Source organism: Molothrus ater, chromosome 6 (assembly GCF_012460135.2).
Source record: "Molothrus ater isolate BHLD 08-10-18 breed brown headed cowbird chromosome 6, BPBGC_Mater_1.1, whole genome shotgun sequence".
Lineage (NCBI taxonomy): Eukaryota > Metazoa > Chordata > Aves > Passeriformes > Icteridae > Molothrus > Molothrus ater.
Window position 1 is genome coordinate 33173837 of NC_050483.2, and position 26790 is coordinate 33200626.

General features: G+C 33.3%; 1 protein-coding gene across 5 annotated transcripts in view; it reads left to right on the forward strand.

Annotated features, from left to right (window-relative positions):
- The window catches only part of DPH6 (diphthamine biosynthesis 6), a 185669-nt gene that overhangs the window by 36402 nt on the left and 122477 nt on the right, over positions 1–26790 (forward strand). For 4 of the 5 annotated variants that reach the window (XM_036384380.2, XM_036384386.2, XM_036384384.2 and 1 more), the window contains 4 exons: positions 4715–4788; positions 6900–7018; positions 19632–19693; positions 25846–25940. In XM_036384380.2, the coding sequence (XP_036240273.1) occupies positions 4715–4788; positions 6900–7018; positions 19632–19693; positions 25846–25940 (350 nt within the window). The remainder of the gene's footprint in view (positions 1–4714; positions 4789–6899; positions 7019–19631; positions 19694–25845; positions 25941–26790) is intronic. The other variant, XM_036384383.2, reaches the window with a different exon arrangement.

Genomic DNA, 26790 nt, shown 5'->3' on the forward strand with positions numbered 1-26790 from the left:
GAACTCTGAAAGAGTCAGGTAAAGACATTAAAATATGAAATTATAGAAAACCTCTGTACTGATACCACTGGAATAAATTTTTTACTTACTAGTAGAATACTTCTACCAGTACTAATGCTACAATGCATGTGCAATAATTTCCTCCGATTACTGTTACAATCATTAATTGAAAAAAAAAAGCAAAATTAAAATAACAGTGTGCTAGTGTAAATGAATCTATTTATCTTTCACTTTAGCTGTGAAGCTGTATGTTAGAATTGTACACTGGATGTAAGAGAGGCACTTTAAAAACAGCAGTGATGTTTTGGAGCTTTGACAAAACTATTAAATTTTTCATACTATTTCCTGATGGGAAATGCAGCCAACAGTAATTCATAATACAGAAAGAGCGGCAATTTTGAATTTTGTTTTTCATTAAACTGTTTAAAATAATAAATAACTTTAAAACTAGGATACCTTAAACATAAATTGTGCATTTTAGTACAGTTACAGTTTCAAAGATCAATTAGCTTCTCTAACACAATTGTTTATGAAGATTATTGTCTTGTCCTCTGAACAGGAAAAAATTAACTGTTATGACAAAATATACACAATTGTGAAATTTCACTTACTGTTAAAACATAGCTAATAATAATCTTAGGTACATTAAAAAAAAACCTACTAAAATTGTCTTATTTAGTTGCTTTTAAAAAGTTAATTTTTCTACCTGCCTTTTGAAATGAGTACTTTTCATAGCTCTAAGGCGGAAAAATAAGTTCTAAAATGTCATATGGAAAATCAAACTTTGTTAGCATCTGTGTACATTTGTGTTTGGCATCTGGACTTATATGCACATTGCATGTTTTGTGTTGTGATACTTTATGACAGAGGACATTGTACTGAGTATAAGTGCTTTCTGAATTATCTAAATATTCCAGAGAGCAGTTTATTTTTACTTTAGAGTAGCCTATTGCACTAGAAACATATTAGTAAAGTTTATTATTGGTAAATCATGTCTTAAATTAGCTGTATATGATGCTTTTTAAAATAATAATTTAAAAATCAACCTAAGAAAAAAACACCTTTTCATATTAACTTTCCTCAGATGCTTTTTCTGTTATCTGTTACTTTTTATATGATACAGCATGTAACATCTTTCCTTCTGAATTTTCCCAAATTCACTTCCTAACCTTTTGAGTTCTGTGCAGATCCCTGATATTTACCTGCAGATGTCCGCTTGGTTTACCCTTGCTGAGTGCAGTTTTGTGAACATGCTTTTAATGGTACCAAACCTGATCAGATTCCACATTAAAAGTGATGGTGCTATTGATTCTGGGATGGATTCTCTGCTAACCATGATCAACTCTTAGTCAAACAAAATGCTGTCTGTTTGCAAAGTGTCCAATAACTCTTTCAATACCAAAGAGTAAGTCCAGGGAAGCAGTAGCTTTTAGTTAGTACTCTTTGCATGCTTCAACTGCTGAGCAGAATATACTGTGGGACAAGGCTTTATGTAAGCTTTGTCCAGCTGAGGAGTTTAGAAGGTTATGAGACCAGTTTTTTTCTGTTCTACCTCATGCTCCATCCTTCTTCCTTTCAAATCTTTTTTCTTGAATTTGCGCCACTCCAGCATTCATTTGTTGAACTGGACAAAATAGGGGGATAGAATTCATTCCATTTCACTGAATTTAAGTATATTAACTAGCTCTCCCATTTCAAAGCATATATTAAGTATATGGGTGTTTCTCCTCATGGAAGCTATTGTCTGGACAGTGATGAAAGTTTATATTTGCTGTTTGCCATGAGAAGAACTGAATGAAAAGAGATGACAATAAATAAATACCCATGAGAATTTTTTAAACACAAATGCTAACCACAACTGCAAAATGACATGATATATTGCCATTTCAAAAGACAATTAAAACTTACGTATTATCAAAGGAAATAAACCAGAATAAGTGCAATCTCCTATGTTATTATTTAAATCAGATTTAACATAAGTTGTAAGCAAGCAGCCAATAATAGCCTTGTTTTTGCATTACTAACATCAAGATATATTGCAGACACGTGTACATATTTGTGTTTTCTTGTGTACCTATATATAAATGCATTCATAATCATGCACATCCAATGTGATGCAGATTTGTATAGTAAAAAACACCCAAACAACCCCAAAACAAAACCTATGAGAAATCTTCTTGATGCATTAGTTTCAAGTTTGGGCCATTGTTTCAATAGTTAATTAGTAAACGTTCTGTAACCTTCTGTGGATTTTAAAATTCCATTATCATAGGATGGTTATGAAATTTCCTGGGACTCATGACTAGAATTTTTTAAATCCCAAACACGTAGGTTTGTGCAATAGATCATTTTAGTATAGAAGCACTGTGTTTAGATAAGAACAGAACATTTAAATCTCTACTTCCATTTGCTGTTTTTTTTAATTTAAGGGAGTTTTCTTAGCAAGTATCTTTGCTGATGCATATATTATGTCAGAACTTGAAAAACAGAATGAATAAAAGAATATTTTTATGGCTCTGTGAGCTTGTTAAAAATGTATTGGGCAACTCAGTTGCCGTCTTCATGGATGAACAGGAGATTCTGTAAATCTGTCTATTTGGGAAATAAGATTTCACTCCATATTTGAGGGTACCATCTTTTTTTTGAAGTTTGTGATATAATTACTCTGTAACATCTCTCATCCACCTATTCATTTCCCATTGTTAGAGAAAGAAGAGTGTACATAGTGCAAATATATGCAATGAAAATATTGTGGTAACTACAGATCTGCCATGCATTATAATAAATATTATGATGGTAATGAACATCATCTCATTATGAGGTAAGAGAAATGCATGTGTTATTAAACAGGTTGCTCAGAAAAGTTGTGGATGCCCTATCACTGGAAATGTTCAAGGCCAGGTTGTATGGGCCTTTGACTCACCATTCAACAATTCTGTTATGAAGGAAAGTGGAAAACTGCATATGATCTATGGATTTATGTGGCCACAGAGATTAATCTACTTGTGAGACAGCAGTTGTATGCCCTTCTGTTTGTTTGTATCAGACACTTCAAAAACATTACTTACTGAACTTAGCGGATGGCATACTTTGCCTCTGGTAACTTAGAACTGTGATGAATTAATAACATAAACAAAAATATAGGTAATATTTTTGGACATATTGGTTGATGTCTGCACATTGTGACAGAGGACAGACATTCTGAAGGAATTGCTCTGGTTATTATTTTTACATAAAAATAAAAACAAACAGTATTTATCTTGTTAACATCAGTCATGTTTTCCAAGACTGTTACACAACTTTCTAACCATTTTAAAAAGAATGTTAAAGACTGCAACTTACACTTTTGAAATATTTGAAGATTCAAGAAGGCTTCATGAATCAGTTAATCAAATTTATTTAAAGAAAACTGTGCTTGTACAACTGTGTTTACTTTTTAAGCAATGTTATTGTAGATGAGTGAGTTGAGTAACTTGAAGTATCACTGATTTACCTTTATTCTAAAAAGAGCTTTGAAACATTGCACTGAAAGCTCAAAGGGAAGCAGAAATAATATTATTTCTGGATATGTGAGAAGCAGCAACTTGAAAACTGTTTGATTTGGCATTAAGCTTCATATTAATGGATCTATCCATTAATGACATGGGGAAGTACATAATTTAAATAGTGATGTATTTTTTAGATGGTCAGAATTGTTTTTACCAGGCAAAAACTCCTGGTGCAGTCAGCAATGCTTCACCATCCAGCTGATACAGTCAAGGGCACTTCACTGCTCAGCTTGCTTGGCCAAGGCTTAGCAGGACGTCTGAGATCACAGAATAGGCCAAAAGAGAAAGGCAGGGGCAGGATACATCAACAGGTATATAACTGAAAAATTTATTGTGAAATCTTGCTGCAAACTTCTTCACAGGATTTGGAACAAGTCCAGAAAGTAAATCATGGGGTGAAGTTATGATCGATCTTGATTAAAAGAGGAAAACAAGTTTTACTGAAGTCTAGATGGAGCAAAATTTAGACAAAGAAAGTTCAGCATGTTGACTGGGACTCAAGCAATTTTAAAATGCAAGATCTCACAAAATACTAGAACTATGTGCATTTAGAAATGTTACATTCTCAGTGGGTTTACAAGAAAAAATTAAGTGCAATTTGTTGGCTTAGGTAATTTAAATGAAACAGAGGAAATGTGTCTTGGAAAAGCTTTTTTAATAGCAGAATTTTTAAAAAATTATGTTGAGTAAGTTTCCCGTGAGTTTTCTTTTTCTGGTGTTAAGATAAAAAGAGTAATCTCACAATCTCTTGTGCTGTGTACATGGAAAATGCTAGCAATTCAGTTAATTGTATGATGTATGTTGCTGATAATTATTTGTAGGTGGACTAGCTAACCTGTCACTTATAGGCAAAAGCTGGAAGGAATTTTCGGGATGTCTGGAAAACCTCAGGATAATCTGTTATGTCTCATACTTTTCAGTTACCTTGGTTATTCCTTCTCTAGCATGGTACTTGAGTCAAGTAGACTGCATTAGAGTAATAACCATGTAGTCGGTCAGCTGAGCTGCTCCCTTCTGTGGCAGAACTGCATTTCAGCCTATTCTGTTCTGTGTACTGGACACAGAAAAAATAATTATTCTTGGTTGATTCTGAAAATAGAGATATTGAATCTCTGCAGCTTAAAGCATTATATACTGTGTCATTGATTTTCCATGTCTTTTTTCAGGACAAAGAAGGAGTAGAGGGTGTATCTGTGGGAGCCATTCTTTCTGACTACCAGAGAGTTCGAGTGGAAGATGTGTAAGAAAATACTAATTCTTATCAGAATACACATTCTGGACAATACTTGTCTGTTTTCTAACTCAAATTTAAAGCAGAGACAGTCGCCTGATTTCTCATGTTCTATGATACCAAATGCATTCTATTCATTAATATCGGTATATCTTTTCTTCTTTTATTTTTCTTCCTTTTTTCTCCCAATGTGTTCATTAGTAAAAATCTAGTAGAAACTATACCAGGGTTTTTGACTGCTATTCAGATCTCTCTTCATGTCTTGAAAATACTCAGAGATTTGGTATGAAAATAGTTGAGTAGGTTCCGTTCTTTGATTTCAATGGGAAGCTCACTCAGTTCCAATGACTACAGTGTTGTGATCGAGTCCCTCTGTTTTTCACCATTGTTTTGCTATAGAGGAACATCCTGGGACTTCTATAAGGAATTAGATAGAAAAGAATCTCTCTAAGCACATCTTCCCTTAATTCCTTAAATCTGAAATTTGTTATTATTAATCAAGAGCTTCCATTTGTCATTCCTATTGTGTGCAAAGGTCTATATAAATCATGATTTTTTTAGGAGTCTTAATTTAAAAAGAGCATTATGGAATGGTAGTTGTGTTTGTTATGTAGGCCAGTATTTGATCTGAAAAAAGATTTTCACTGTATATATCTGACGAAAAGCAAAACCACCTTGCGTTAAAAATTAATTATAGTTTCATTATTTCATTAATGATTTGTTGATGATGAAAGCAAGTATCTGGAATCCTTTATGAGCTCTAAGAATGGTGAAATTAATGCTATGCCAACTCAGCTCACATCAGCAAGTTACAGAGCACATTTGTTTTCTTTAAAGTTTACATAGATAAATTGCGGTCAGAAATAACTCCTTTCTTTTCCTTTATACTTACACATTTTAATAATTGCCTCACATGTTAGTAGGATAAAAAAAGATTGCTTTTGCTGGTTGTTATACATCTTTACTGCAGCTAAGAGATTGACATGAAATCACAGTATTTCAAACAGGCATGATTATTTCTGAGCTTGTGAAGTAAAATACTTCACATTGATCTGCAGATTTAGCCCTTGCAATAAGGTTGTTTCATATGAGCCATCCCAATTAATTCAGCTAATTTTTTAGCTGAATTTAGGCACGTAAGTAACTACTTTACATTCAGAACTGCGAAATAGTTCGATTAGAAAACATAGTGCTCTGTTAAAGCATATCAAAGTAATAAGAAAACCAGTCAGATTATATGAGTGCTAACTATGCATTTACATGTCAACATTAAGCATACATTTAACTATGTAGTCTTCCTAATCATACTAGTGGGTCTATCTGACATAAGGAGGAATGCCCATATATGTGAGAAAGACCATGTATTAGGAAAAACATGATAATTGACAAATAAATGTAAATCTTAAGGAGTCTGAACTAGTCCCATAGTTAAATGTTTAAGTTTTTCAGAGACCTTACACATTTAATCACCAGCTGATGGTTCTTGACAATTTACAGAAACATTACCTATCAATAATGCAAATTAGTGATTCTGTAATTTGATAAACAATCAAAGCTGTGTATCAAATGCTGTCTATATATGATATGTATCAAAACAAATTATTAACTTTACAGTAAAAAGTTGTTAATTTGTATCACAAGCTGAATACATTTTCCTGAATGATTCTTTTCTTTGGGTGTTGAACCAAATCACAGCAACAAATTCAGCATATTGTACTAGTGACATGTGCCACGTTTATCACAGAGCAGTAACTTTGTCCTTAGCTGTGTTCACAAAAGTGATGACTTCCTAAGTTGCTAATTGCTTTGTATCCCAAAAGGTTTAAGAACACATTTTGCAATGGCTTTACTTACATTCCTGTGCAGATCTGTTTAGCTCAGTGAGTTGCATCTTATGTAGATGAATCATTTTCAAAATAATTTTATTTAGTTCTTTTTTAATATATATTAGACTTAATGTTTATAAGGAAATATCTGAGTAGTAAAGTTTGTAGTTGAAATTATAGAAGAAAAATTATTTCAGGATAGGAAAAGAAAGAAATTTTCATTAATTTTACAGTAATAATGCTGTGTAAAAGTATTATACTTGGCTTTATCCAATTTTTTTGTTTGTTTTTAAGGTGCAGAAGGCTTAATCTTCAGCCTTTAGCTTACCTCTGGCATTGGAACCAGGAAATACTGCTTAAGGAAATGATATCATCTAACGTTCAAGCCATAATCATAAAAGTGGCAGCTTTTGGTATGTATTGAGATTCTGAGCAGTATTGTCTACTGAAATTTCCCATGGACAAATCCACAACTTGAAAGAGGAAAACAGAACCTTTGTTGCATGTTTTAAGATATGAAATGTTAATATCAAGAAAATTATAAAAAATGGCTCAGTACCAGTAGTGATGTCTGAATAGTTAATTTAACAGGGTGCAATTCATTCTTAAAGGGGACATGGAAAAGCTGGAAAGCAGTTCTTCCTAACATAGTCATTAAATTCCTCTCATATTTTTTTTGTTCTGGTTTTGTTTTAATTTGCAGTAAAGATGCATGTATAATTCAATAGTTCACAGTGTTGTCATTTATAGATGATATAGGCTTGTGACTAGACAATATTATAAAGCAACCGTGAAAGTTTTAATAGAAATACATCAAGTTAATATCAAACAAGATATAATTATGAGGGCAAAATATTTTCTGCAACAGCAGACTTGGAGTTGGTAAATCATAAGAGCTAACAGAAATAATTCATCATTGCCTCTATTTTTTTTTTAATATTTAAAATGTAGTTGCTTAGAATACCAGAAAATCAACGTCTTTTTATTATCAGGTGTATATAAAATGAAGTTATAAAACTTGAAGCAAATCAATAGGAAAGGTAACCTATCTGTTTATTGCTTAAATGTAAAGGTAAGGTCAAATGAAGTTTTTTAAGAATGCTTATGGAATGATGTGCTGTAAAAGCCTAAATGAGCACATGAGAAACATGTTAATAATACAATATATTCATTTCAGGCCCCTATGCAGTTTTCTATTTTGAAGTAGCAAATAAATTTTAAGCATAACATTTGACCAAAGGACCTTTTCTTTTGGAGTTGACTATAAACTTGTGTTTCACTGTAGCAAACAGCGTTTTGTATCACAGAAGTGGCATCATCAGTGGTTAAAAATGTATATTTAGAATTAGTGTTGCATAATCTTTTATTAGAAGTCCAGTGTCTGGTTTACCTGGGCAAGTTTCCCATCAAATACCTAATCTCTCTTTCTCTCAAAGAATGCTTTATAATAAAGTAATTTCTTCTTCATTGTTAACCAAGATTTGAATTATAATCCCTTTAGACTGGATGGATTAAATTATTTTTAAAAATTAATTCTTTTTAAAAATTTTATTTATTTCTTCCTCTTTATCTGGTATAGTTTCTAACTTAATTTTACATTGTCACTATGATAGTATCACTCTATTGTTCTGTAGGATCTGCTAGGGCTGAGAGGAGGATTAGAATGATTAGAAAAGTATCACATGCCCTCATTCATTTACAGGTAACAAGCAATGTCATTTATTCACATTTTCCTGAATTTTGGGAGGTCAGTTACAAATATAAAGCAATTGAATACCGTGTTTTCTACTACAAAACATTTGGTTTTAAATTGGGGGGAAAAAAAAGGTTTCTAAAATAACTGTTTTCAGGCCATATAAAGTATATTTATATATTTATGTTATATTTTCATAAAATAGAATGTGTTTGTTGCTTATGTAGAAAAAAATGAAGTCCACAAAGCATATGTAACATGTTTTTTCACATCAGAATTATTTTTTTAAAGAAAATATATTATTTAAATAATAGATAAAACTATCTCCCAAATAGACATCATTGATGACATGCCATGCCTGCAGCAAGATAAGCTTGTCTTTTGTATTCTACAGTCTTAAAAAAACTTAAAATGCACTGGTTAGTGCACAAAGAGTGCTTTGTGGGCTATTCATTGGAAGAGCGAATACCATAAATACTTGTAGATAGCAATTAGATAGAAAATCACTCTGAGTTATTTTTCCTTTTTATTTTTTTGGCTACAGGTAAAAGAAAGATCTTATCAGAGTCAATTTCTCACCTGCCTCAGGCAGACGTAATTAGATGTAAGCAAATTTAATGGAGCTTTTGTGCTCTGGGGCCATTCTGTAATGCTTTAATAATTGCATGCCTTATTAAAGTGGATTTAAGGTATGAAGGCTGTTTAACATATCAAGTGGCAAAGATAAGATACGGTTTAACTTTTTGCCTTTTAGATTAATAATCAAAGCTAAACTGCAATGAAAATATTTAAAATAACAGATTTAGGAGTCTGAAGGGTAATGCATTAGGTGATACATTGTACAGTTGTTAATGCAAGAAGCAAATCTGTAACCTGAGCTTGACATTCATCGGCACTGGCATACTTGTACACACACCTTGTCCTGTTTTCCATTAACTCAGTGCCAGTATTGACAAGGTAAAAGCCTGTCATTTTATGTAGAAAACACATAATTATGCAAGTAAATGAGCATTAGTTTAGTACATTTCCCTAAATCCACCATTACAAATTAATACCATAAACCTTGCCAGTGGCAGGAGTTTTCTATCTCAGAGTAGTGTAGTTTTCCAGATGGGATGCCAATTGCTCTCACTTATATGCAAAAAAATTATTGTTAGCAACCTTTTTCACATGCCTTCTGTTGATCTATAAGTAGATCAGCTTTCTTTCCTTTAGAGTGTATTTCAAAAGCTTTAATGATGAGAGAAAAACATTCCATGATCTAGCAGCAAACCTGAGCACTATATATATGTATTAAAGCTACTTCTGAATATTTATCTTCAGTGCCATTTTCTTGCTGCTAAAGATGCCTGTATAATACATCATACTTTTGTCTTTGAAATATATCCCTCTTCAATGGAAATTCAGATATTAAACAATAATAAAAGCTGAAACTTTAAATCAGGGCTGATTAGTCTGCATATGAAGGGGAGCTCTTTTATTTCATGACTATGTTCTTTACCTTGTAGGTCCAGCTGCTGTGAGTGCCTGTAGACATTCTACATTCCCAGCCATGGGTAGAGTTGAAATCACAGGGTCTGTGGAAGCCTAAATTTTAAAGTGGTATGGGCCTTAGTTACTTATGCAGGCTATTTCCCAATGGAGTCATGAGTCCTTAGGGAGCTAGTGCCATCTCCTGTCAGGAAATCCCAAGTTCCTTCACTAAAACACACTGTCTGTAGTAAGTATATTTAACATGAAACTCCTTTGGTGTGATAGAAGATATTGATGCTTCCTTCCCATGGTCTAGAAAATTGGTATACTCCTGCTATTCATGGAATCCACTAACCTGATAGTTGAGGGATGTGTATGTTTTTGCATATGACTTCTTAATTGAAAAAGAAAGAATATTTCTTCTTTGTATAATGAATCTATTAATCAAACCCAGCCACCTAAGTGTCTATGTTACTGTTTATTTGTATGTCTCTAGTGTATAGAAGTGAAATCCTGACTGACTGAAATTGATAGCCATACTTCCATTAGTTTTCACTGAAGTAAAATTTACATGTAAAGAGCTACATTAAAAAAGACCTAGCACCACATAGTTCCTGGTTAAGCTCTGAAGGGTGTAATTTAGCATACAGATAAACTGATCTAATAGTTGCTTCCAAAAGGTCAATCTTTCCATCCCACTTCTAGCTGACTCTTCCAAACCACAAGTCTGTGCTTGCTTCTGCCCCTGTAAAGGCTCCAGTGTTTTTGTGGCTGCATGTAAGTGATCAGCAGGATCTGCTTTTTTTGTGGGTGCAGGGAACTTGCTCTGTAGAAACCATGGCTGCATGGAGGGCAGAGCTCTCTCTTTCAATAGGAAGGTTATTACTAACCTTTCTGCAAGTTGACTGCAATGGCAGATCATATCCTGAAGTAAAATTGTTGGTTGTGAGTTTTGTCTGAGCACATCATCTGTGTAATGGAGAGGAACAGTGTTCTTTGAAAATGTGTTTTTAGTACTAAGCAATTTTAAAGTAATTTTGAGGAAATTGAAAAACTTTGTCATTACAAGGGAAGATACTTGCTTTCTTCAAATATTTTTTAAAAGTTCTCAGACCATTCACAAACATAACAGAAGGAATTGAATAACATTTTGTTATTAAATCAATATGAGATCCCAGTTGCTTTCTTATATATTGTACAATAAGGATTGTTTACTTGCTTATTGCTAAGTAAATTAAACATTTACATTATTCTTAGCTAATTTAGCTTATTTATAGGAGATCATTCCATTACTTTCTTCCTTGTGTGGCTACCAGACAGCAGAGCTGTAGTAGAATCTATGACTGTCTTCACAACATTTGCTCTTGAGAACATTCTGATTTATTAATATAAAAAACACTTAGAATCATAGAATCATTAAGGTTGGAAAAGAACTCTGAGGTCAAGTCCCCACATCAATAGCACTATAACCACTAAATAATATCGCAAAGTGCCACATCTACTTTTAAACACTTAACTTATTCTGTTTATCATAATTTGAACTAAAAGATATAATGACTGATAATATTTTTCAAATCCTGTCAAATTTTAATGCTTGTCTATTCTCATAGTGATAATGTATTCTAAAACTAGCCTTAAACTTTTATTAGAAAAATTATCCTTGTGCAGTGTTGAAGTATTATCTTGCTTGCACATATGATCACTTTAAATTAATTTTAGTTTTAATGTTTTTCAGATTATAAATTTGATAAATTACCTATGATGTACTTTGGGAAAGATGTTTTTTCCCCTTTGAAATCTTGTTTCCTAGCTAGCATGTGTGTTGTGACTGACTTTTCAAACAAATCTTCTGAAACTTAGTTGGCCCTTTAGAGTTTAAGTGCATTCGACACTTTTTCTCTAGGCTTGTTCCCTAATATATTTGTCCACCATCCCATTTATTTCCATAATTCCTGTTATTTATGATAAAAAGATAAAAAAGATACCACACCTGTTTGTTCACTAGACATTGCATGAAAAGACTTGGAAACACTTATAAAAACAGAGAGCCATTTTATCTCAAGCCATTTATTTTCCTGGCAGAAAAGTTTCACACAGGAAAAGATCAGCACAGATAAATGGAAATTGTATGCAAGACTAAAAGTAAAAAAAAGTTAGCTTGGGATTTAAGATGTGATGCAAAAGAAATGAGGAAGAGAAAAGAGAACTTGTACTGGACTTAAAGTAAAGAAAAAGTTTGATTCATAGTTGAATGCTTAGGAAAATAAGATGAGAAAATAATCTTTGCATTTAGAATGGTACTTGCCTTGATGCTTGTGTATAAATGACAAATACTTTGTTACCAGTGTAAGATGAGCTCTCAGAAAGAGATTTTAGTGCATATATTAAGTATAAAGAAATGTTTGAAAATAAATTGTGTTACGGAAAAGGAAGAAATGGGATTTTGCAGAAGTCTGTTTAGAAAAAAATTAGAAATAAGAGTTCCTCTTTGCTAACTCTGAGCCTATACACTGGAAAATGGGAGGGATGTTGTTGTCCTAAAAGATAACAGGAGTTGGAAGAGTAAGGGACAGTGCCTGAAAACAAAAAAGTAGTTGAAAGCTGATATTATTGAGTGCTGTTAAGGAGATGTCACAGACAGACAAAATAGGGGAGAAATGGCTTAAGAATGGAAAGATCACCTTGCAGTTTGGGGAGATCACATAATCTAAAGGAAAATTTAAATGGAAGCAGCAGGCTAAGAGCACATTATTAGGCATTTAAGGTGAAACAGGAAAGGAAGTATGGGCTATAGTGAAAAAGACAGAAGAATAGTCAGAACTTCAAGCTGAAAAATAGTGGAAGAAAGAGAGCTTAGTAAAAGATGTCAAAAGCAGAAATTATCTTAACGATATGATAATCAAGAGGTACAAGTGGTATATTTTAATACTAGAATATATACTTGCTGCTCTTTATTGTTTAATACAATTTAAGTTCTAGATGCTCATTTACTTTATAGACTTACATGCTGAAACAGGACACAAACTAAAACATTTAAAGACATATCTGTGTAGTTAGACCCATAGATGTTTGCTTTTCAGGTCACTATGAGTTGAAGTTTTGCAGGACTTCTTGTCCTAGTCTGATCCTTTACTTCTGCTCTGGCCTTTTACCCTTTTGCAGCAGATCTATTGATCTTTGCTGTCAGGAACCTCTGTTGATCCATTTGGGGATTGTGACTTTTTAAAAAGTTTATAACTTGTCTGCATGGGGATGGATTTAATGAAAACGACACAAATTTTTCCACTTGCACCACACCTCTTTCTCTTCCACAGAATGAAATTTCAATTATTTTCTACAAGGCTTACTAGAATTAGAACTGTTAAATGCATGAAATACCAGAATTCTATAATAGGGACAAAATAGCACATATCTTTTTATTAGGACACATTTGTATTCATGTGATGCTAGACCAAGTTGAACAATTTGAATTAAATAGATTAATAAGCAAACAATGCTCTTAAGATATTCTACGCAAAAAAAATGTATCAGGAAACGTGTACATATGTGCCTGTATAACTGAAACTGTAATGACTTTGTATTTAAGTTTTTTATGCCCAGTAAAAGTCCTGAGAAGAATTTGACTCAGTCACTACTTTAAATGAGATGAACCATTTGCTGCATTTGATTAAAAGTAGTTTAATGCTATTTTTCAGCAACTATACAATTCTTCCACAATCTTTTTCAAACTACCAACATTTTGGGGAAGAACATTCTGAAATTCTTCAAGGGCAAATGCAGAGTCCTGTACCTGGAGAGGAATAATTCCATGCACCAGCACAGGCTGAGGGCTGACCTGCTGGAAAGCAGCTCTGTGGAGAAGGACCTGGGGGTCCTGGTGGACAACAAACTGTCCATGAGCCAGCAGTGTGTCCTTGTGGGCAAGAAGGCCAATGGTGTCCTGGTATGCTGTCCTTCTGCTCAGCCCTGGTGAGGCCTGACCTGGAGTGCTGTGTCCAGTTCTTTGCTCCTCATGACAAGAGAGATGTGGAGCTCCTGGAGCAGGTCCAGTGGAGGGTGACAAAAATGATTAAGGTGTGGAATATCTCTCCTATGATGAAAGGCAGAGGGAGCTGGGCCTGTTCAGCCTCAAGAGATGACTGAGATGACTAACTCATCTCAGTATATGTGTCTGGAATGGGGGAAGAAAGAGAATGGATCCAGGCACTTCTCGGTGGTACTGAGCAATAGGACAGGAGACAACGTGCCTAAACTGAGTCACAGAAAGTTCCACCTGAACATGAGGAAGAACTTCTTTACTGTGTGAGTGACCAAGCACTGAAACAGATCGTCCAGAGAGACTGTGGAGTCTCTCTCACTGGAGATATTCTAGAGCTGTCTGGAAATAAACCTGTGCCACATGCTCAAGGATGAACCCTGCGTGAGCACAGAGGTTGGAGCAGATGACCCACTGTGGTCACTTCCAACCTGGCCCATTCTGTGATGCTGTGATTTTGTAAAATAATCTGATTGGAAATATTGCCTTGTTATCTGATGGAACAGTATAAAATTTCTTCAAAGATTTTTTGAAGATTCTGTTCTTGAAATGACAGAGCTAAATTGCTTTGAATCCTAGATTTAACTAGAACACAAATATCTTTGATGTTTAAAAGAAACCACAAGAGATTATAGGTAATATTACTTCAATAAAAAGTTTTAGATCCTTTTACCTCTCAGAATTCTAAAATTTTATTTAGACATCAGACTAACCCAGTTTAGAACATAGTTGAAGAATGTTCAAGAAGGAAGAGAAACTGAGATACCAATTTACCTGCACTGGAAACATATGCTATAACCATTTTGGGATTAATATCTTTTAGCTTTATCACTTAGTGTCACTTAGTTTGAAAAGAGTTACTATATCTACAGTATGTCTACAGGTTTCATCCCCCTGCAATTCCCACACTGGATAAATTATCACATACCAGAAAAAAAGAAGAAAGAAAAAAAAAAAAAAAAAGAAGAAAAAGAGCAAGGGAAAAAGAGAAGTAGATGTATAATCCAGTCACATGGATTTTCCTATTTCATAAAATAAATTAGAAGTATATTCATCTCAAATCTTTTAGAGATGCAGTAATACCAATTATTTACTGCAGTTTTCATTACTTTTGTATAAAAGTTAAGCAGTTTTTGCAATTTATTTTTTTAAAGGAAATCCAAGGAATCCATCCAGTTCACCATTGTTAACACAGCCTTTCATGTGTGAAAGTTTTGAGGAAGTTAAGAATGAACTTGTCAAATTATGCTACCAGACAAAAAGTTCACTTCCCTGCTTTTCATAGAAATGAAAGCTAAATATGACAGCAGGAATAATTTACCTCAAGGCAACTTAAGGTCTAGATTTATAGTTCAAGAGTATCTGTGTGGCATGTGCATTTCTAGTTGGTGAAGGTTATAACACATTCCTGCACTCCTACCTTGTAAGCCTGTTACCAGCTAATGCTGTTGTGTACAGGCTTTTCCTGTGTTACTAGAAACATTCTCCTGTATTTTGTACTGTGTAAAGAATAGTGCCTGACCCTCCTTTTTAAAATCGCTGATTTTGTATTGTTAACTTAGGGAAAAAAAAAATACACAGTTGAAATAGAATTTAAATAGAATTTACCTTCAGAAATAGTCCTATTTTCTCTGTTCCAGTTCTAAGACAAGGGTTGCTTTATACTCTTTTGCTTTCTATATGTATTTCTTTACCTTACATGTCCTATCATCTTATTGTTAACCCTGTTTTCTTTAGGATAAAGAGATTGAGAAGAAACTAGTTTTGGATCCAGAAAACCAAAGTCCTTCATTGCCTCTTTTCTTATTCAAAATTCTAAATAATTTTACTCTTGGTGATCAGCTGATTAGTATCTCTCCAGAAACTTTCTTGCAGATTATACAGCCCAACATCATCAGAAGTTAAGTCTTAGTCCCTTACATTCATAGTGACAGCAGTTACTACTCTTCTCAATATTACTTCTTGAGAAGTCAGGGGAAAAAAGGGAAGTTCATGTTCCTGTAACTTTAAAATAGGTGGGGTTTTTTTATCCAAAAGCCTATCCTAATCCAATGAATCTGATATTTCAAGAAGAATGTGACAATATCAATTTTGGAGAATTGTTTTTACCTTATTTTATGGAAGAATTCACTGAGTAACAAGTTTAAGTTTTTTAATTGTAGGGTTGATTAGTGAGGAAAGCCTGGAGTTGTTTCCCCCTTATATTATCAACAGATAATGGTTAACTCATACTTTATTGGTGTGTGTGTGGTAGTGATTCTTTTACAACGTGTTCATATATTATGGGTTAAAGTTTGGTTCAATGTAGCTTTCAGAAGGCCTTTATGTACCAACATTTTTTGAAACCAGTAATTATGATTTATTTTTATTTATTTGAAATTTTACTAAGAAGTGAAAATAGACTTTTTTATTTTAAAACACTTTTTTAAGAATCCAGATGATTTTAAAATTCTGAACATATATAAGACATGTTCTTGTTAGTCAGATAAGGCTTTAGAATGTGGATTTTTTTAGCTGAATGTAATGCCATGAAAATGTAACTTGAATTTCTAATGGTCTTGATAAATGGAAGTAATATCAGGTATCTGCCCCTCAGGTGAGGGCCTCATGCTAGACTAATGTATGTACAAAGTGAACCATTTAAAATATGGCTCTTTTTGCAACAGTTGTGAAATGTCTTTTAGTAATGTTCTTTTTTTTACCACAAAACAAAGCCATGAATTTCTGTCCCAATCTCTTGACATTGCTGCAGTTCTCTACACTTGTCTTGTGGCTGTGCATAAGAGCATTCTGCAGCCATTGTTGATACCTGCAGGAAGGAGCTCTGTTCCTGTCAGTGGATTTATCAGAAATTACAGATGGAGTAGCAATTACTTTGATGTGATTATACCATTTGTGCTATTACTTACTGATTTTACAGTCAAACTAGACTACAAAACTGGAATTGAAAGCATAATTATTTTTACTGAACACTATCAAAAACAGCATTATCAAATTTTTTTAGATGTTTCTGTTTTCATATACTAGGCTATCTCAAAGAAATAAAGCCCCACTTGCTCTCTTGGCAGCACATAATAAGTTGATGGACGTAGTTCAGTTGGGGAGTTAAAAATGCATTGAAAATAATGGGCCATAACATTCTAGGGTTAACATTTATTCATAGATGATGCAATTAAATAAAACAGGCATTAACTTCAAGGTCAGTCAGGAAAGTAATAAAAGTGAATATTTTAATTGAATTCTAATTGCCCCCCATTGATACATGTAAGTTAAATAAAATAGATGTCAGTCCTGCAAATTATAGTTCCCTTCCTAATTAATTTTTTAATTCTACATAGAGTCATCCAGGCCGTGGACCTTGTTGGTTTATCCATCCATTTGGCTTCCTTCATCTCTAGTTCCATTGAGGACAAATTTGGAGGATGTGGTACTAACAATTTACAATACATTGTTCTTCTCATTAGTCTAAGCCATTTTAAAAATTCGAATCAATAAAGAAAAGTGTACCAAACAGAAGTATAGATTTTAAAAAAGCTATTTTGTAAGTATAGTTCCAAATACTTTATTATACTAATTGTAGCAACAGACATACAGCTTCATCTATGCATGCATAGCAGTAGGGATTGGAGATGTGGATTACTGGTCCTGCAAATTGAAAGTTATATTGCTTCCTGATGCCTTTACCAGACAGTCTCTATTCACTCACAATATAAACCTACTGGAAGCTAAAAGAAGTACTATGTTTCAAAATAAATGCAAGCCATCCAAAAATAGAATTCTGCTGAGATACAGGAAGGGTACATTGCACTTCACGGAGTTTCATGTAGGTGTGGGATATCACTAAAGAGTTTACCCATAGTGTATACCTAGGCAATTTATTTGTATTTCAAAAACTGTTTGTATCATAGTTTCTTTTAAAGTATTGCTTTGCATTCATTACTGGACTAAAGTTATGTCCATATTACCAAAGAGAACCTTGTGAAAGAAGTAATATGTCAGTGTGTCTGGTTCTGACAACTTCTTCCCTTCTCATATGTTTGTAATGTGTCCCTTAGTTTAAATTTAGAGGAAATCAATCTGTTTTTTATCAAGGAGGAAGAGATTGCTTATCTTAGCAAAGTAATTATATTAAAAGAAGAATTTTAATATAAATGTGTGAAATGATACTGTAATGCAGTACTCCTTCATTTATGTCAAGAGAAATTGCTTGTTTGGCCTAATACCTATCCCATTATAATCAAGGACAAAATGCTAACCTGATGGAAGTTGGAAGAGATCACCAGAACCATTTGAACTATTGAAATTGAATTAATATCTTTCAAAACTATTTCCACAAGAATAAATTATCATCACGTATCTAGCACATACATTTTTAGTCTGTTAAAAAAAAAGCAATAAACCAATACAAAAAAGGAATAGATGGCAGAAAAAAAACCCAAGTCTTTTAAAACTTTATTTATTAAGCAGTTTTAAAAGCATTCCCCTACACTGTAAGGGAATTTTTAATGTGCTTTAATGAAATATTTAAAAACTTTCCTAGTGTTTTGAAATCTCATTCACTCTAAGTTGTTTTAGTTTCACAGGAATTTAAATATAGCAAGATCACGAATGTAAAAATTAAGAGACATATTAGCTACTTTAACTCAGCAATGACTTTATATAATAGTGTACTGTACATTTATATAACAGCTTTCATCATCAACAATCTAAAGTGCTTTGCAAGGTGCATATTTTAGAAATTGCTTCTGAATGGAGTAATTTTGGTGGCAGCTCTGTAATGATACCTATTACTGTATGAAGCAGTAGAGTAGGAAAAAATAGACAAGTATTGTTTAAGTGCAAAAAGGATCCCAAACCAGAATAACTAAGAGTAGTAAAAAATGGGATTACTGAAAATTTCACAGTGTTCCTTCCATTTCAGGAGTTATAATTTTGTTTTTTCTCAGTTGCTTCATATGGTAAGACCTTTTGACCACTTTATGTCAAATCCAACTAGCATATTTACTTGGTTGAAGATGTCAGCTTTTGAAACAGTTGCTCCTGGATTATTTTATCCCACTGTTTATTTTTGCCAGTTGCTTGGTTTATCCTGAGAAGTGATCATTAAATGCCATGAGCTGGGCAAAATTAAAAAGTCAAGAAGTTGAAACAGGAATACAGAAAAGCAAGTTAGAGCAGCTATCAAGTGTTAATAGGGCTTACTTTTTTACAAAGAAAAATAAATCAAAATGTAGACATCATACAAAGTACTTTGTGATGGATCTAAAGGTACAACATTCAGTATGTTCTGTAGGTCTGAGTTTTCTTTATATCTTCATCCTTTTTAATCTTACATTTTATATTTGCATAAAACACACAAAGAATGGGATTTGGCAAAAGAACTTTTCATTATGAGCCTGTGTCCTTTCCAGTTGCAGGAAGCATAAAAAAATTAAATTGTATTTTAATTCCATAGATATCTGCAAAGGTAACTTCTGACTTAAAGAGGTAGTATCCTTGTAGTATTTTTATTACCATGGACCTGTGTGTTTACTTCACTGGCTAGTGAAATTTCTAAGAAAGGGATCCAATAGTTTTTTCACTACATTTGACATGTAGTGAAATGGTAACTAGCTTTGTTTTTCCATAAACCTGGAAAATATTTGCCCAAAGATTAAGGAAAATTCGGTCTCAGTGTATTTTCTTTAGGATAGTAATTATTTTAGATAATGTAGTGTTTTTAAGGGAGACGTAATATATTTTAAAAAGAAAAAAATAAACATTTCTTGATGTCATAAGAGTACTTCATAAGAAATATTTTTACTCTTTTTTTCGTTTTTTACAGGTTTAGATCCTGATAAGCATCTAGGAAAATCTTTAGGTGAAATGGAGCCTGTTCTTCTGGAGGTGAGTATAACTTAAAGGGTATTCATATAGTTAAACTTGCAGTTAAAAAGAAATTTAGTAAAATTAACTTAATAAAAATTACTTACTTTGATAAATTAGGTGTTAACCCAAAGCTTTGCTTTGTACACAGAATATAAGCCTTTGCTAAGCACTTTTCATATCAAAAAACATTTCGTGACATAGTCCAGAAATGGTGTCACCATCTTTAAAACAAACTAAAGGCATGAAACCTCAATATTGCAGGAACACTAACTGATATATCAGTATGATACAGCTAAATAATTGTACATTAGAGACTTTCACAGCAAGAAACAGTAGTGCCAAATCATAGGTGATACAAAATTTCCCTGAAGATTCCTATTTGCAGGTTTCATACCATTTATACAATCAGACTGCATACAGTGGGGACTTTAAAAATGGAATAAGAGGTGTGGTCTTGAGGATGTATTTGATTCTGTGCAAAGGACTGTGTATCCTCATACCAGGATAATGCTTGTTGGCAGAGGTATTAGATTTGTTTGGAGAAAAATCATTCAACTAGGGAAAAGAAAAAATACCAGATTTTGTACTTGAGGTTTCTTCAAGTTTGATGTAGGAGCATCAAACATCAAGCTAAGTAAATTTTAAGAATAACAGTTCGGAAATTATGTTTTCATGTATTGTCTGTGACAATGCAAGTTTACCACAATTCCTTGTCCTTGAGCCTGTTAGATACCCACAATGATTGCATGTCTCTTAAAAGGGTCTTGATGTAGCTCTCAGTGTAGTCTGTCTAAATGTCCACAAAGTGATGTCCTAAAAATATTTTTCATTGTTAATCTGGGTAGTTACTGGTCAGCTTGGCTTAGTTTGTTTTGGAACACTTGAGGGTACAGCAAACTTGCAGAAGAGAAAGAAAAAGTAACCAGAATTTTAAAAATCTCTTTTGCTACTGAAAGACAGAGGAGTCATATAGCAATTATATCTTAGGTTTAACTCCATTTTTTTAGTTATTTACATGGAGAGGAGAAGAATAGGTAATTGCTACTTGGGAAAGCTGGAAAGGAATAATTGAGGTCCATAACATTTAAATAACCTTACCTGAAGAGATGGTCTGTTCTTAACTTGAGATTTGTTGCTTGAGACCTGGAGAATCTGCCCAGAAATCTTGCCCTCCTCCTCCCTGGCCCTCTGCTATGTAAACCACTTGGTATACAATCCCATTCATTATCTTTTTCTGGAAGTCTTCTTTTCACTTATTTCTTAAAATCATCTCAACATTCTGCATTCACAGAAAGCTTCCGTAATCAAAATTCAGGTTGCAGCCTCAGTGGGGTTGCAGCTGCTCACCTCAGTTGAATCAGTCTTGATATCTTTAAAGCAGTAGCAGCAAGTATTGCAATTTTAATTGTGGCAATAAGGAGTATTCTTCTGCATTTGATTTCACCATCATTTATGTTTAAAAGAAAATAATAAGCTAATAAATCCAAAAGTAGCTGGTATTTTTTTTTAATTGCATGTATTCATCATCATGTTTGATATCTTAATTAAAGTGATACTTACTCAGTTTCACTGAAACTCTTACTGTCATGGTTTAACACTTCTCAAAACCCACATTTGATGATTTTATCTTTTATTGATACAACAATAAACAAAGCAATGACTGCCTAAAATGTACAAATAGGACATTCTGACACTGCTTGTCAGGCCATTGTAGGGAAGACTGCCCAACTGATTATTTGTTCATTTGGCTGTTGCTTGTGCATATGTATGCTATCAAAGTCAAAGCCATTACAAATACTTTTTTAATAGATACTTAGTTGGCTTTAAGGCTTTATAAAACCAAATCATTAACTATAAACTGAAGAAAAATACTTACGATGTGAAAACTAGTAAGATTTGCAAACTAGTGAAGTTTTCAGTATCAGAAGTAGTTTCACTTTTGCAAAGTAGTGAAGTTTTCAGCATCAGAAGTTCTGGCAGACAGAATGTGAAAACAAGGAGTTCACAGTTTCCAGTAAGGAAGAAAGATAAAACTTAATATTCTGACCATACCATATAAAACACTGTAATGATTTAATGTTTAACACTGCACAGGTCCAAAACTGCCATGGCTTCATATACCTGTGATCTTTGATTTGTACTTTATTATCTAACCACTAATTTCAAATTTTACAGTAAATTTGTTTTTCTTGTTGGGATTTTTTGCTAATATGGTTTTTTCCTGTTGTTTGGGATTGTTTTTTGAGTTCTGTGTTGATATCTGATGTTACTTTACCATAGTTGTTTATTCAGCTAGGTGCAGGGTATTTCATTACAGCATTTTTCCTAGTGTGATATGCAAGTTTGTGAGAATTTCTGCAGTTATGTTTGGAACTAATAATGTTCTCTGTGTTCTTCAGTTCTGTTGAAAATCACTTAACATCTGAATAATTTCAGTGCCCAGAAAAATGCCAATGTCTTTGATAAAGGGCCACAAAATGTCATATATGTTGAGTAATTTGGGACTTGTAGGGAGTATCTTTTACTTTTAGCATGTACTCACAAAGTTCAACTTCTCTGGTGCTACAGATCTGGAAATAGAACTCACTCACCTCTTTTTTTTTTTTTTTTTTAACTAAATGTTTACATTAAGGAACAGTCAATGAGACCAAAATTAAGTTGTATTAATATAATGCACCTGGTAGAATTTTTGTTTTGGATATATAAGAAATAAGCATGAACTAGTCAATCTCCTTTTAACAAAAAGTCTCTGGTTGAGGCATTATAAGAGTGTTGCTTAGAAAAAATCCCCACAAATAAATCCACAACCGAGCCCTGATTTCTTCCGCTCAATTATTTGACTTTGAAAAAATATTATTACCTAAATTTTCAGTCTTCTGATTTAATTTATTTTATGTGTACAGTAGAAATTGTAACAAATACTGGCATAAAGGTGAGGTGGTTTTTCTTCAGTAGCAGCAGAAAAATGGAGGACTAGTGAGGGGGAAAAGCTTTTTGCAATTTTTTTCACATTACTTTCAGAATGTTGAACTTAGGGGTGCAATGATGATCTGCCCCCGATAGTTTTAGCAGGGGTGAATATTACTGGCTCAGGACATCAGCACTGCAGAAAGGAAAGTTTTTGAATTATTGCTTTTTTCTAATTGATAGGTCTTTGATTAGTTTTTGAGGGGTTGCTAGATAATTGCTAAATTATTGAATTTCATGTCCCAATGTTTCCTCTGTAACAGGAGTCTCAGCTTTTTACACTAAAGAATTTTCTGTCAGTTTATGTCTCAGGTTGTGATCCCAGTGTCCTTTGAATTTGTTAACAGAACATTAAGGTTATATTTGTCTGTAATTCCGGCTCTGCTAATAGGCAATAGGAAAATGTTTATTTATATGCTCGCCTCAAAAGTTGATGAGAACATCTTGATGCAAAGAGCATTTCTGTAAATATAAGAGTTTATTAAGTCTTACAAATTCTGTCTGGGAACAAAGTCTTCACTTGAAAAAGGAAGTACTTGAATTCAAATATTTATCTTTGATTATGAAAGTTAAAGAAGGAAGCTTTAATCCTTGTGTTTCATTCCCAAGGTAGGAAGAGACTGTTCTTCAGGTAATGTTTGCACTGGTCATTTATATGTTTCTCATTTATATGTATATCCTATATCTCATTGTGTACTTAAGAAAAGCTTTGTGTAGCCTGGAATATGGTTTCATCATAGATTTCTTTTGGAGTTTGAAGTGTACTTGCATTACTTGCAATTAGTTATGTTTGACTTGTAAATTTGCAGTTTTCTGGCTCATCTGTACTAGAAGGCAGATTTAGCAATCATAAAACTTAGAGTCCTTGCTGTTCTATTATTATTATTATTAATGTAGCATCGAATTTGCAATCCCAAATAATCAGTCTTCAAATAATGTTAATATTCTAAATTATTAACAGGCAAGATTCTCATGCCATTGATGACATTTAAAAAATATTACTGACTTTGTTAAATGAACATTAAGGATCTGTTCTATGAGCTGCTAAATATCTTTTGGTCCTGTTGACATTTGTGAGAACTGAAAACCTTTAGCACCTTGTATAGTTGGTGTCAAGAATGATGTTGAAGCCAGTGACATTGAAAATGAGAATTTCTCACAACAAAGATAAGAAATAGTCTTACATCTTCTGAGTATTCTATGTTAATTGCCAATAATTATTCTAGACACTGTTTACAAGCAGAGCTACCAATTTTGAAAGTGATTTGTAAGCAGTCACTCCATGTATTCACTGTGTAAAGGTTACAGTTAGAAAGATCTTTTCGGGTTTTCTCTCTTTCAATTTTTTAATCATTTTCTTTAGGGTTTTTTGGTTTTTTTTTCAAATAGAGTAAGAATAAAAGATTTTGACTAACTGTTTTGTAAGTTGTCCATTCTTGTTGCATCAACATTAATTATTCTTGATGTATTTGTCCTATAGAAACCTTGTTGCCATTGTTGACAGATGGAGTTCTCTTTTATGTCAGCAGTGTAATTTTTTAATGAGCACTTGATTAAAGGTCCTCTTTTGCTCCTTTTCTTTGATAGAAAATGTGAAAGGGAAAATTAAAAATAACTCTCATAACAAGACACTGAAAAAATGTTTCAAACAAGCTCCAAAAGAGATTTTGATTTTATAGCACCACAGAACTAAATATTCACATAGAGCATTATCAAGGTATTGTTTTCTCAGAGCATTTTCCTTTTCTGCAAAATAATGGCTGAAGATGATTCGAGCCTTTGGTTTAAGTAACTGAAGTTATAAACAGTCTTTGAAGTTTTTAAGTAAGAAGCTTTGAAAGAGAACTGTAAAGTAACATGAACTACATTCAGCTTCAACAATAAAAATACAGTATCATTTGAATATATGTAATAGACTTGCTACACAAATATTCTAGTAACCATATAAAAATGTAATCTAGATGCATAAATATCCCAGTCTTATGTTTGCCTCAAAAGAAACAGCAGATTTGGAATTATCTTCTAGCCTCCAGACAGACTTTTTCTAGCCCTCTGATGTTTTGGAGAACTGCATTTCTACTTTGACTGCAGAAGCATCATAGATGGGCTTCTGTTCCTCTAAGGAAAGGCATAAAGGGGTTAAGTAAATATTCCCAAAAGTAACATTGGTGTTTGTAGTGGAGTTAAGGACTGCAGTTCAAGTTCTTATGAGTCACTTAAAGCAGAATGTTAGTGCTTGTTTAATGTTAAGAAACCTGGACAGGGCTTGGCTTGAATCACTGCAATGACACATTATAAGGTGATATAATCTGCTGCTGAGGACATGAATTTCTGCTGCAGACAGAGAGGGTGTCCCCATGCTCAGATCTGGTGTTTGGTTAGTATCTATCAATACAGTACATTGAAACAGTAGTACAGTGAGCTACTGAGCAGTTATGCACTCCTTACTCCAGCAAAAATGAACTTAGGTTCATGCTCCACAGCTGCTCATTTGTAAAGCAGGAATTAATTAAGATAGTCATGTCTTGTATTTTGAAGGCTTCAGTTTATCTAGTTATGTCTTTAAGTGAGATATCCAGAGCTTCAGGAATATTTGTAAATATATGTTGATTTAGAAAGTATATTAAGCACAATTTAGAAAAGAGAGAATATGTTTCTCTTTAGATCTTGCTTTAGCTTTTTGCTTTTGACTTAGAAAATTCTCATTTGTTTTGTTAGGGGTTTTTTTGAAAGAATATTTACCTAAACATAGAACACAAATCTGAATCTATTTTCAAAAAATGTGTTCATTGTATACTTCTATGTGAAGTGCTACTTCTTGTGTTGACTCACAGTAAAAGTTTTTCCTCCAAGTGAAATAGATATGCTAAAGAAAGACAAGTATGGGAGCCTGAACAAGCTTTTCTGGCCACTGAGAAAGGAGAACTAGGAATCAATTTGTTGATCTAAATATTACAGTGCCAGTTCTGCTTAAAATGTAACACTTTGGTAATTTTTAATAACTGTAATAGGCATGCAAAGAAATCAAGACCTGACTGTATGATGATTGGGTTTTTTCAGCCTTGTAGTGCGTAGTCTTTTAGAAAGTGCATGGTTTAACCCCAGCTAGCAATCAGTATGTACTGGTCTTGACATTTTCAGCAAAATACATTTAATAAACTTTAGTGTAACACCTACATGTTTCAATTTCTCTTTTTTGATAGCTCTCTGAGAAATATGGACTCCATGTTTGTGGAGAAGGAGGAGAATATGAAACGTTCACTCTGGACTGCCCTCTGTTTAAGAAGAAAATAGTTGTGTAAGGAGCAGATTCTTCTATTTCCTTATATTAAAGCAATGGGAGCATCTTAAAATTTAGTTTGAGACAACTGGAGGTAGTAAGAGGTAACTCATGGCATCTGCAGAGGTAAAACATGTTCTTTAAGTTCACAGACACTTGTGTTGTTTAACACTGGCGAAGTCCTCTGGAAACCTAAATCAATACCTGACATGATGAGGCGTTCATAGAGGGCTATAAACATTTTAGACATTTGCACTTTCGTTTACTTGCTGATTATGGCCTGCAGTAAAAATGGTACCTATACACTGACACTTTTATCCTTTCATGAAGTGTGAATTGCCTGTAATATTTATCTTTCATTACAGCTAAATTTGATAAAGTGCCACTTCAGTAGCCTGTGGGTTCCATTAACTGTGTATATGTGTGTGTGTGAATGATAACAATAAACACTTTTCTTCAATTACTAGAGGATATTTTAAATATAAACTTTGTATGAATCCATCTCAATTATACTGAATAGTTTATTCCTTTGACATTAATTGCTAAAATCTGTGTAGTGAACTGTGGGAAATACTTGTGTCTTGTTTCTTAGAAGTCTGTTAAGTAGCTAGGCCTAATTGCTTCAAGTAAAATATTTTGACTGCTGTTCCTTTTCTGAAGCAAGTAAACAGACTAGTAATCATGTATTGGTGATGGATTCTCAGTCATCTTAGTGCAGGTCCAGATTATGAAGCATATAGACATGAGTAATGCTTTCATGGTGCATGTCCATTTGTTTCACTTCTCTGTAAGACTGGGATCTGTCTGTGTAAGGAATAGAGAGCCAAGAACTGTTAGCTCCATTTCATTGCATGGCATTTGGGAAGAG